At 40.0% G+C, this 13,173-nt stretch overlaps 1 protein-coding gene across 1 annotated transcript in view; it reads left to right on the top strand.

Moving 5' to 3' along the window:
- TOX (thymocyte selection associated high mobility group box) overlaps window positions 1–13,173 on the top strand; it is a 302,115-nt gene that overhangs the window by 147,026 nt on the left and 141,916 nt on the right. The window contains exon 2 of the mRNA XM_065895390.1: window positions 3,120–3,185. Within this exon, the coding sequence (XP_065751462.1) occupies window positions 3,120–3,185 (66 nt within the window). The remainder of the gene's footprint in view (window positions 1–3,119; window positions 3,186–13,173) is intronic.

Genomic DNA, 13,173 nt, shown 5'->3' with positions numbered 1-13,173 from the left:
TATAGGAATTGGCTCATATGATTATAGAGGCTGAGAAGTCCCAAGATCTGTACTTAGGAAGCTGGAGACCCAGGAGTTGTTTGTTTTTTCTTCATAAAAAACAATATTCAAACAATAACAAATGGCATAGTTCCTGTCCAAAAGCTGGCAGGCTTGAGACCCAAGAAGAGCTGATGTTTCAGTTGGAGTCTGAAGGCAGGAAGACTGGTGTCCCAGGTCAAGCAGTCAGGCAGGAAGAGTTCCTTTTTACTCTCAGGAAAGTCAGCCTTTTTGTTCTATTCAGACCTTCAACTGATTGGATGAGGCCCATCCACAGTAGGGAGGGCAATCTGCTTTATTCATTTTACCAATTTGAATTAGTTTTGTCCAAAAACACCCTCACAGACACACCCAGAATATTTTTCCAAATATCTGTGGCCCAGCTAAATGGACACATAAAATTAACTGTCAGGACTTCCCTCATGGCGCAGTGGTTGAGAGTCCGCCTGCCGATGCAGGGGACACGGGTTCGTGCCCTGGTCCGGGAAGATCCCACATGCCACGGAGCAGCTGGGCCCGTGAGCCATGGCCACTGAGCCTGCACGTCCGGAGCCTGTGCTCCGCAACGGGAGAGGCCACAACAGTGAGAGGCCCGCGTACCGCAAAACAAACAAACAAACAAACAAGAAATTAACTGTCAAACCACCTCCCTGTGTTTTAAGGCTTAATTATAAAGCATCCAGGAATATTCTGCCAGCCTGATTCCTAAATTGCCAGGTCACCGGGACTCTTGTTTTTTTTTGAAAGCCTCACAATACCATAGAAATTCTGTACAGTATCTCAACGCCATTGAGATACTGTCATCACTCTGCTTTGATAATATATTGACATTTTCAGAATTGATGGCTTACTCATCATTATGATTCAGAATATATTTATATTTGTTATGGGGGTTACATACACGTGCTAGAAAGTCACGTTTCCTGGGTTTGAATCCCAGCCCTGCCTTTTAGTAGCTGTGTAATTTCGAGCCTCTAGCTTTGATTCTCTGTGCCTTTGTAGGTAATAATAATACTTTAACTCTTTGTTGTTGTGAAAATTAAACCAGTTAATACACGTAAAGATACAGGTAGGTTACAGGCACATAGAATATACTCAAAACAATAGTTTTTCCTGTAGCCACATATCTTTTATTTAAAATGCTGTTTCAGCCCTGGCTCAGTATTACTTAAGTGCTGATACTTTTTGAGGAAAGAGTCCTCAGGAGCAGTAACATTGCATGTATTCAATTAGCATACACTTTGGATAGACTAAAACCAAAACTTCAAAGCTTTAGTTGGCTTGAGAATGACACCAGATTTAGAAAATGAGTAAGAGAAGATGAAATAGAAAGTAACACATTTATAGAATATGCATAGGCAGTGGAGTATTTGATTCACTTCACTACTTCAGTTTAGTTTGCCACAGTCAGAGAAACTGTCCATATTTTAAATGGTTCTTTGGCATCTTAACGTTAAAAACATTTATAAACAAACCAACAGTGGGTGGCGGTGGAGAAATGCTAAATGATGCTCTTTGTTAGGTTTTGAGCCGGTAGGAGTAACAGGAGGATCGATTGGGGCTAGACTACCTTTGGGTTGAAGGCATTCACCTGACTGATGGAAAACCAACCTTGGGTAAGTCACTCGGACTCAGGGCTCCTATGCCAGATGACAGAGCAGCCAAACTGCCCAGCTGTTCTTTTCTGGGTGTGCTATTTCTGATCTGTCCGAACAACCACATCTTTCAGTGAGTGACTTCAGATCTGTTTAGGTAAGTCTGTTCACAAAACATGAAATACATTTGCAGGATGATGTGTGAGGAAATCCTTCGGTTCTTTGAACTTGATGAGTGCTTCAGTGTCCTTAGGGAGGTCTTTACTTGTACAGCTCACGTTTATGCGACTCTTCAGGGCACTGACTGCTGCTGTCTGTAGTTCAGAGCCAGTTCCGAAGCTGTGGTGTGTCCCCAGCGTTCGCAGGGCCTCTTATGCCATGTCTATAACACAGTTTTCCGGTGGTGTAAAAGTACATCCACAGAACTGTGCGCGTGTATCTCCATCAGGAACACTGTTGTGTCTTGAAAAATAACTTCTCAGATTTTCAAGTTCCCGTGTCTGAAACTAGCCTGCAGTGAAAGAGCATTCAGACTCAGCTCTTTGAAGCTGGCTGTATTAGTCCATTTGACTATTTCCTTGGGAAAATTCTTCTTTTAACTAAAAGGGAAATGCTTTGCCCGTTTATCTAGTGACTAAAGATAGCTGAGGATTAAGTTTGAATGGAGTGATTACTGCTTTCAGAAACCCGAATAATGAAAAGTATGCTGCTGCTGTTGTTGTTTGAACTCTTCCACAGCTCTGCACTCGAACTGCCCCCAGGAATTTGCTCCTCCCATCTCGTTCCTAATTTTTAAATTCCTATACGGATTTCTATGCGTTCGTAATACTTACATTAATTCTGTGTCTTTGAAAAACTTCGGAGAGGAAAGTTTAATCATCGAGCCTGTATATTTTTATTGTTATCCATTATTATTATCATTCTTAGCCGTGCTTGTAGTGGCACGGGCTCTTTTCAAATATTATTATAAAATTCTTTAATCATAAGGCTATTGTGATGAAGCCAATTTCAGTCTATTATGAAAACTCTGCACTTTTTCATTTTTGAGAGCCAAACTCAGAATGCATTGAGCTGTGCCTCAGTGTATTTTCCATTGTCCTTTTCTTTCAGAAATCATGCCATCCACTTAATACTTCAGTACAGCCGAACTGCAATATGTATATACGTGGTACGCAAAATGAGCCATTTTGTTTTAAAACAGATTGCAGACGAAAGGAAACCATTCATTTCTTGCTTGCTTGCTGTAATTACTAGAGCACTAATTACTCCAAATCACTGACATCCAGGGTCAGGAGAATGACAACAGAAACATCAAAGAATAGATGTGGCTCTCTTGCTGTGACAGATTTTGCGTAGTTCCAACCACAGTATTTTTTTTTTTATGGCTACTGTTTTCCAGTTTGATGGTGGAAAAAAACAAAACAAAACAAAACAAACATGCACGCAGTCAAGATTGCTGAATGTTTACTATTATTTCATTCGCAGTTTGACGGTGAGAACATGTATATGAGCATGACAGAGCCGAGCCAGGACTATGTGCCAGCCAGCCAGGTGGGTTAATTAATCTTCTCTGCCTTGTTTCAAATTGTAATTAAACAAATTCAAAGAGTTGCATTGCAAATGAGTAGCACTATCAGTAACTGCCGCAATCAGGAATAATCATAATTTATAAACAAAGCATTCAAGCCTTGTTTTCAGTTAATGAGATCGAGCTGATAAAACACCAGAGTTGGCATTTGTTGAAAGATAATACCTTGTTTCCTCTCCAGAACGGCAAGCAGCTGTTTTGCCAGCATGATCTTTCCTAAACAGTTGTTTTACCTTTAGGAAATAAAGTCTTTACAGGTGCAGGTTATTTGAGCTTCTGACTATAGATGAGTTAATCATGATAAGCTACACATGTCGCAAATAGCTTTAATGATCAATTATTGGGGCAGTTTTCAATAAAATGCTCCACTGATCTCCAGCATCGCAGGGCCAGAAAGTGCTCTATGTCTGTTTTCAAGCCAAAATCCGCGATATGATGGGAAACCTTTGAAGGGCACGTTTGTATCCATTTCCCTGGGAACGGTTGACAAGGTATTTCATCATGAGAAGTGACAACAAAAGTCCAATGAAAATGTAAGTGGTTACATTTATAGACGTGAAGGCTTGGCTATTTATTTTTAGATACTTAAGACCAGGCCCCTTGATCCACAGAGGGCGTTTGAAGCAAAGTGGTAACTGCCCTAGGGGGCCACTATAATATGATATGTAAGAAACTTGTAAGCAAAAACAAATAAATGAATAAATGAAAGTGAGGCAGAGTTCACAGGAGCATTGGACTTGCACATATTTTTTTCTGGAAGAGTAAAACCATGGTAGCTTGGAGTTTCATGTGTCAGTAACTATAGCATAAACTCAGACATTGAAAACAGTTGTTTTCATATCCGCCCCAATAGATGTGATAACTGGGAAGGGTGGGGGAACAGGGAACAAAAATAGAACGATTTTTCTTCATGATGCTTGTCAGTGAATTAAATCTAATGTATGTGTCAGGGGTGCACTTTATGGGGCTTTGAAATTTCTCTAAGAACAAAATGTCTCAGGCTTAACTCAAAACAGAGGCAGGCCTGCCTCTCCATGAACTTTGCATTTAGAAGTCATTATGATCACTGCCTTCTCTGGCAGACATTCTGGAAACTATACTATATTGTTCAGATGAGAAGGTCATCATTAAGTTCAAAGATCCGGACTACATTTCCTTCCATTCAACTGAGTCGATCACTCTCGGAATACCTTTGGAAGGCTGGGCTTTGCATTTAGAATTTTTACTTAACTGAATTCATTCAGCTAAGTAGCCGGCAGGATCCATAGGTAGTTCTGAGTAGGACTGTTTGATTAAAAAATGAAAAATGTTACTATTAATTTTCTTCCAACCATCAATCCCAAAACTGTACTGACAAGTTTAGTATTACTATTAGATTAAAGCAACCTGGTATCATCTCTTTGTTGCCTTTAGGGTTTTGAAGTGTAAGGGCTAATTGAATTTGTTTGAAACAGTAGAAACACAAACTCAATAAATGATTGCTGTTATAAAGCAGCTGCTCCCTTTCAGAGAATCATTATGTCCGTCTTAAAGACTTTTGGATAAAGGATTGGAAATTCAAAGGATATACATTATAACAACTTAGATTTTTAAATTCAAGTACAATGAATAATATTAAACCCTGACTAAAATCAAACAACTAACGTTATTTTTCTTAATATTTAAGTCGAGTTACCAAGAATGTTTTAAATACCAGTGATAATTCATGAAGGAGGAAAGAGCTCCAGATACGTTATGTGCTTTGTAAAGATATAGCCGGTTTGTGTGCCTGAAGCAAACTATTTTTTAATAATGCAGCACATATGAAAATGTTTTTAGAATGTGCTATTTCAAAAATTCCACTAATGTAAAATAATACACACTCTGGCAGAGAATCAGCTTCACAAATTACGTAAGTTGAATGGCCTTAGCTAAATTTTACACTTGACATTCCTTTTGTTTACTGTAATATGGTATATTCAGGAATTCATTACCTGGTATTCTTTTGGGAATTTTAATCAATTTACCCCTTTCAGCAACTATAAATAAGATTTTAGTCATCCTGCAGGAAAAAAAATAGCTTTGTTCTTTTTCCTACATAACATCAAACATCTGCATAGTTGAGTAATCCAAGACAACTTGCCTCTTAGTATCTCTCAACAATTTTAATTCCTGTCCAATTGTCAAATCAGTACATGCTTTGGGACCCAACAGACTAAGGTGCTAAGCAGTGGCATATGGCGCACTACTGCTCCTGTGATGTCGCTGCAGGCAAATAGCATGATTCTAAACTTGAAATGATTTTTATAGAAAGCCAGTGCTGGAATGGCTCCAGAAATGGAAGGACGCTGTAAAAATTAATGATATTCTTTTAGACAGTCCCAGAGGGCTCTCTGGCACTATCTACTACGTGAATTCTATACCTCTTAAGCTAGTGTATACAAATCCTTAAGTTTTTTTGCATATAATTTTGTAATCGATAGGCAGCTTTTACATCGAATATACCACCCTGTAATAAGCCTGACAAGTATGCAATAAAAACCCATGACATTTCCACTTCTCCCGGCTTCGTTCTTAGAATATTGACTGTTTTCTCCTATAATAGCCCTAAGTGTGCCACTCAGTGCTTTAGAGACCATTTAGCTTTTTCTTACTCTGGGTAGCGTTTGAACCATGCAATGCAAGATTTCTTGGTGGGTTTCTAGACCCTGGCTAAGGGGGCCCATGTTGCTTGATACCTCATGAACTTGCAGGTTCCCTTCTGTAGAGTTTGGGGGAAAATGTGAGTGGCTAATGGAAGGGAAGCCAGACATGAGGAGGGGCCACTGGCCATCACACACTCCTTTGTCATTCTTAACGTGTCATGTTTGATTGACCAACATGCCGAAGGACACGACAAGGAGGTGGAAGGGGATTGGGCTGCCCGCCAGAGCTCTGCGCCTTCTCCAGAATAGCCCAGGCCCACTCATGCTGGGGATCGATCCTTCTCTTTCCCTGAAAAACTCAAGCTCCTTTCTCCAGCCCTTACAATTCTAGTACCTTCTATAATTCCTTATATGTGATTGATTATGCTCAAGATATAAATGTTCATTTGAACTAAGTACATCAAAGGAAACAGGAGTCCGGTTCTCTTGATAGGAACTTTCTATGGCACCAAGGTCATTTATCTATTTATTTACTTATTTTTCCAGTTTTCTTTTCCTCATTCTTTTTCTTCTATGGAAGTTACAAAAATATCATTTTCCATGACTACCTATTCATTCCATGCTTTCCACCCACACTGGCAACATTCTTTACCAGTTCCATGGACATAGGAACTCTTCACTTCTCACCTGTGTCTCAGTTCAGGAACTGTGTGGAAAAGATTGAGAAGGACTGTTGTTTTTTAATATGTGTGTGTGTGTGTGTGTGTGTGTGTGTATATATATATATATATATATATATATATATATATACACACACACACATACACACAAGAAATAATCACCTGACAGGGAAAATCAGAAGATTTTTCTGGTGTCAGATCATGGAGAAGATTTGGTTCCTTGATTGAACCATGTTTTTAAATAAATCACTTCCTCCTTGACCTTGGGCTTGACTCCAGTAAACCATTTCTTTCTGCTTGTTTTCCCTCTTTATTTCCCTGCTTCCTTCATTCCTTCTCCCCTTCTTCGTATTTTCCTTCCATCCTCCTTCCTTCCATGAACAGTTATCCTTTAAGCTTGAACTAATTTTTGTTGTTAATTCTGCACATCATAGTAAACCCTAAGTATTACGTGTCCTGACCTAAGATCCTGTTTTAGATTATTTTTAGGTTGTGATCAGCTTTCTCTGCTTCTTTTTTCTTCCTGCACTGGAATTGTCTCTCTTACCTGGTTCCTCACATTTCAAGATTAAAAATAACTATGATAAAATAAAGCAATATTATTTTTTCCTGGAATCTTACAACTAAGCATCTAACGTGCATTTTGTACCATCCATCTTGAATGGAAAAGTTGAAGAGCGCCATCTAGGGCAGCTCTCATGTGAGTTTCAGGTTTGATTTCTAACCTCCCTGGGCACCTGTCCCTAACAGCAGCTCAGACTCAACATATCCATTCGTCAAACTGAAATTCATCACCTCCAGCCCACTCCCTCACCCCAAGCTTCTTTTTTTCCTATATTGCCTATAGTTGTGAGAGTTAACACCACCCCCAGCCCCGTCACTCAAGACAGAAACTTGAAGAGTCTCCCTTACACTCTCAGCCCTGAGTTGATCCCAGGTAGTTCTGACTCTACTTCTCTGCATCACTGCTGAATCTGTCTCCTCTTTTCCTTCTGTGTAATTACTGCCTGAGCTCTGGACCTCAAAGGTTCTCATTAACTCAGCTCATCTTACCTCATTTCCATCTTTCCTTCTCTCGTCTTGCTGTTGCTGAACGATCCATGTTCCTTCCTTCCTTACACACCTCCGTGCCTCTCCAGCGTCTGGTTGGACTTACCGAGGCACACATCTGCCCTGCTGTGGCATGTAGCCTGCCTACCTGACTGTGGTAGGACTCGCCCTTCTTTCTCTCTGGATCTCCTGTGCTTAGATGATGCCCGACACGTTGGAAGTGTGCAGCATTATTTTGTGTACATGTTTCAATCACCTTAACTCTCTGAGTCTTCTCCTTGCGATGGTTTTCAGCCCTCCTGTGCAGACATTTAGCAAATCTGGCCATGCCCATTCCATTCCAGGAGCACCCCTCCTCCTGGGTGTCAGCACCTTGCACATTAACAAAAGACACCATCACTTCTGTCTCCTCAGAGGATTATTTCAAGTCCAAGACTCAGAGAACTAATGTGATGATAGACTAGATAATAACAGGCATTTATTCTTACAATAATATCGGATTGCTATTTGTCATATGCAATATAATGGCAGCAGAACCAATAGGACTTTCCAAGTTCTTTTTTGTGCAGTGTTCTCTTAAATCTACTGTTAGAATTGTAATATTTTGAGGTTTGCAAACATATTAATAGCTATATCTGTATTTTTAGTTACATGTTTTCCTAATGAGAAAATTCTCAGGGTTAGATAGAATATAAATGAGGTACGACAACAGGGCCTGGAAAGTATAATATTTTTTAAGAGCACTTTGGAAAAAACATCTCTTGACTTAGGCCATAAAATTTCCATGATCATGACATAAATTTGAACTATAAATTAGACCAATTACTTTTAGATTGGTTCCTTTTGGCAGAAATTTCGGGAGTAAGGTCAGCTTGACTTTTTGACCATTCACCCAATAAAATAGCAAAGCTGCCAGGCTTTGAGTAATCTAGTTAGTCCAGCAAAGTCTGACATCTTAACAAGCCCAAACTAGTTACTCAAACCCAGTCTTCAGTGTAACGTTCAAATGATTACTCTGCGCAGTCCCGGAGGTATTCATTACAGACAAAATTGCTCTTTTGCCTTGCATACAAGCTGAGTTTTCAATGGGAAATGAAAGGCTGCCTGGAAAAATAGGCCACCTAATTAAGTTAAACTACTCTAGCATTTGGCTTGACATCTTCATTACTCAAAATTAAAAAGATGCTTCACTCGAGCACACAAGTTACTATTGTTTATGTTGTTTTCTTCCTAAATTGGCTTCTTACATGGAAATCTGTTTTTCAGAATTATATCTTGAAAGAGCTCACATATTTCATACAGTTTATAAAAATGTCTTAATAGCTGTATGGATACTGAATACCGGCGCCATGCAAATATATATCTTAGGGCTCTTGACAGTCAAGCACACATTAGTCTTTCTGCAGATTTTCTTGATCATTTACATTTTGGTATGGTTGAAATTTAGATGATTTTTTACCCACCCAGTCTTTATTATTATTAGTTGGGTATCGACTCTGTAACCTATAAATGATCAGTTACATGAGAAACAGAATTCCTCAAAAAAATTTTAAGTAGACAGTAAAATCTAAAGTGAAATTCATTTGTCCAGTAGAAGTGTTTTATATCAACTTCTGTAGCAGAGCTATTTTGGGAACATTTTAAAACACAAACACATGTAGAGCACACCATCTACTGATTGCCAGTTCCTACTCATTGACACTAATGAGGCTGCTGACAGGTTAAATGTTGTGTATCGTATACATTTCCAAGCTGTGGGATTTGCAAATGCAAGACTCATTTTTTATTTCAGAAAATAAATGTTTGTTGCTGAGTATGCTTGAGAATTTTATTATAATTGTCTAATAGTATGTTTTTTCAAGCATTAGGCAAATGCATTTCAGTGATAAAAATTATGAAACTCTCTGTATGGAATAGCATGTGTGACAAAAACAGATTCTCCAAAAGCATCGAGCTCCATGTGAAGGATGGTTTGCTCAGTGAACAGCTGTCAAGTGACACCAAGACATTTAGGCACCAGCAAGAGGTGCTGTGACTCTAACACACAGCCTGACCAGTTATACAGTTGATTTTGATACGTTTTGAAAACAGCCCTTTAGCTTGTTCAGAATCGTATTTTTTTGCAGCTGTTTTTCTTTAGCACATGAGCAGTGATGAAAAACTAAATGATCCTTCCTGTTAAATTTTGCAGTATATATATATATGTGTTAGTTTTTTTTCTATCACTCATAATAAACCTGTCGCTGAAGGATGTCTAAAAAATAGGTATGATATTCAAGTTAAGAATAGCAATGTGTTGAATGATGTTATCTGTCCATGCCAACTCTACTTCCAAGACACTTTAAGATTGTTCCAAACAAACACTAAAATTTCATTATGCCCGTATGTCAAGTAGAAGCGACTTTGCCCATTTTTAGTATAAGAGCACTTAGAAAAGGCTTAGAAAAGCAGTTTTTCCACCCATCCCTATATCTTCTGAGACCACCTTCTTCATATCCTCACCTGCCACCCAAACACCTTTAAAAAAGTGTCAAGTTTCCCTTTGCAGTTTCAGTACCTTGGTTTTAGAGCCGACTTAGCTGGACTTCCCAGAAACACAGAGTTTCAGTTTCATCTTTATCCCACATTTTCTTTCTTTCTCCTGTGTTTTTTCTGATCTGTGTTACTTCGCAGTTTGGACATAAAAATTTCTAACTATAATCCTAATGGTTTGAGAGTAATTGGTGGCTATCTTGGAAAATGCTCTCCATACACTCCTTCCTCTTTGTAAGTTATGATCACTGATCCTGTTGCAAGCAAAGTCAAACAAGTGACGTCTTGGTTTTGGCATCAGATTTTTCAAATAGAACATCCTGGTCTGAAACTCAGGAGGGCTCTGAGGGTCATGATTTGAGACCAGTAATGAAGCCTTCCTTGGATGTGACTGGGCCTCCTAGCATTTCAGGAGAAGTCCTGCATTCAAGAATAGCTAAGCCCATTGTGAGTAGTTATTTTCTGAACTCACACACCAGAGTGGCCATGGAGGAGGGGGAGCTGGGGGCAGGGATAGAGCAGGGCCAGCGCCCTGTACGGAAGTTGCCTTCAGGGAGGCCTGAACTCACCTGTACTGTGAGCACTGAGCTGTTTATTTCTTATGCTCTGACTTCAGTTAAATGTCTTGCTTGCCAAGACGATGGTAAGTTTTAGTAGGAAGCTTCTGCTTGGCTGGAAGTTTAGGTTAGCACTCCCCTACCTCCACGGTAAGGAATGAAGTCGATCCATAATAATAACAACTGTCAGTTGGCAGCTACCTGTGTCTGTAAGGAACTTAGCAAAGGCCTTGCACTCATTATCTCATTTAATCCTTACAACAGTTCTTGGAGGATGATAATGATAGAGGGACTGGCCAAACATCAAAAAGATAGTACATATCCCAGCTAAGTTCCTGGCCCGGAAAGGCCTAATGCCCAAGTCAGACTCCATCCATGGGCAGCAAGGCCTCACGTATTTTAGAACTTTAAGGTCAAAATGTTGATGTGCTAACCTCAGACCTTGTTAGTATTCAGATAACTGCGTGTGTTACCGTGCGTGGGAATACTCTGAAAAAAAAGCAGGTTGAACCAAATATTTGACCATCTCTTCCCTACCAAAGCAGCAATTTCATATTTGTTCAAACACACACATAAGCTGTGCAGAGGTGAGGTGTTTATTTGCAGTCCCTGGCTTCTTTTATCCAAAGTGGTGATTCCTTCTTTCCCCTCTTTTCCAGCCTTTTCCAAACCTTTGCCTCCATAGCTGTCCCCTTTTCCTCTGTATTTTCATTGCTTTCCTTGTCTGGGTCCAGGACTCTTCCCCTTCTTGTCATTTTTCCTTTTCTCCACCAAAAGATAAACAAAGTATAGGAGGTCTTTCCATCACAGACGTCGCACCGCTTCCACTGCTTTCTCAGGGATCCTGCTCCTGGGAAACCGAAGGAGGAGGAAGTCTGTCTTTTTTAAACTCAGGAAATTATCTCCAATTGTTCGTCTTTTTTTTCCCTTGCCCCTATCTTCAGCTCCGCTTCAGCATAAGCTTTCTTGGTAGCGAAGACTGTAGGAAGCGAGATGGTCCTCAGATACCTAGGGATCCAACTGCAATTGCTTCCTGGTAAAAGATCCAAACAGTGGGAATTGCCTGTCGGTGAATGATGATCTTGCCTTTTTCTGGCCCTCTTGATTGTGGGAGGAGCCAGACCAAGAGCAGAGGCCATCTGTTTAGCTCCTCTGCTAATCTGGCTTTTTCATGAAGAATGTGGGTTTACCTATGCAACATTTACTGATTTCTGTACAATGGGAAAAAATGAAAAGAATGGCCATAAACACATATAGTGTGTATTTTAAAGTTTACACAAAAATATGTACATATAAAAATAGGCCAACACTGAATGCTTAATTCCATGCTGGCTGCCTATATATTCTTTAGCAAAAAGAATCTGACCATAAGCAAAAATCAATTTAGCACAGGTTTCTTAAAAAAGAAAATTTTATTAAAGCTCAAAGGCCGTACATGCTTTAAAATAGTATATTAAAACCCAAATGCGGGCTTCCCTGGTGGCGCAGTGGTTGAGAGTCCACCTGCATGGGACACGGGTTCGTGCCCTGGTCCGGGAAGATCCCACATGCCACGGAGCGGCTGGGCCCGTGAGCCATGGCCACTGAGCCTGCGCGTCCGGAGCCTGTGCCTCCGCAACGGGAGAGGCCACAACGGTGAGAGGCCCGCGTACCGCAAAAGCAAAAAGTAAAAAAACAAACAAAACAAAAAAAAACCCCAAATGCATTGGGCTTCCCTGGTGGCGCAGTGGTTAAGAATCCACCTGCCAGTGCAGGGGACACGGGTTCGTGCTCTGGTCCAGGAAGATCCCACATGCCGCGGAGCAGCTGAGCCCGTGTGCCACAACTACTGAGCCTGCGCTCTAGAGCCCGTGAGCCACAAATACTGAGCCTGCGTGCTACAACTACTGAAGCCCGTGCACCTAGAGCCCGTGCTCCGCGACAAGAGAAGCCACTGCAATGAGAAGCCTGCGCACAGCAATGAAGAGTAGGCCCCGCTCATCGCAGCTAGAGAAAGCCCACACACAGCAACGAAGACCCAATGCAGCCAAAAATAAATTAATTAATTAAAAAAAAAACCCTGATGCATTTTATTCAATTATGAAATGTAAAAAATTCTATGTATTCATGCTATGGGTTTCCCCTCTGCTCAGCTAGTTCTCTGAATACAGGCAAATCATTTAACCTCTTTACACATTTTTCGCATCTACAAAGTGGGAGCGTAGTCTCTGAGGTCTTCTCTCGAGCGAGCATTCTGTAATTTCATTTGAGCATAAATATAGAACTCAAGAACATTATCCTAAGAAAAAAAATGCATAAGGTTATTCTCCACAGTGAGGTTCATAACAGAGAAAAATTAGAAATACCCTAAATGTTTGGTAATTAGAAACTGGAATAAATTACAGAACATGCACACAATGATATAATATGTAGTCATTTAAACAAAATGTAATAGATGATATTTATTGACATGAAAAATATTCACATCCTTTTAAGTGACCAGGTTAAATTATATGATGGTATAATAAT

This window comes from Phocoena phocoena, chromosome 17, assembly GCF_963924675.1.
Source record: "Phocoena phocoena chromosome 17, mPhoPho1.1, whole genome shotgun sequence".
Classification (NCBI taxonomy): domain Eukaryota; kingdom Metazoa; phylum Chordata; class Mammalia; order Artiodactyla; family Phocoenidae; genus Phocoena; species Phocoena phocoena.
The sequence above is the reverse complement of the archived record's forward strand: the minus strand, read 5'-3'. Positions and strand labels throughout refer to the sequence as shown.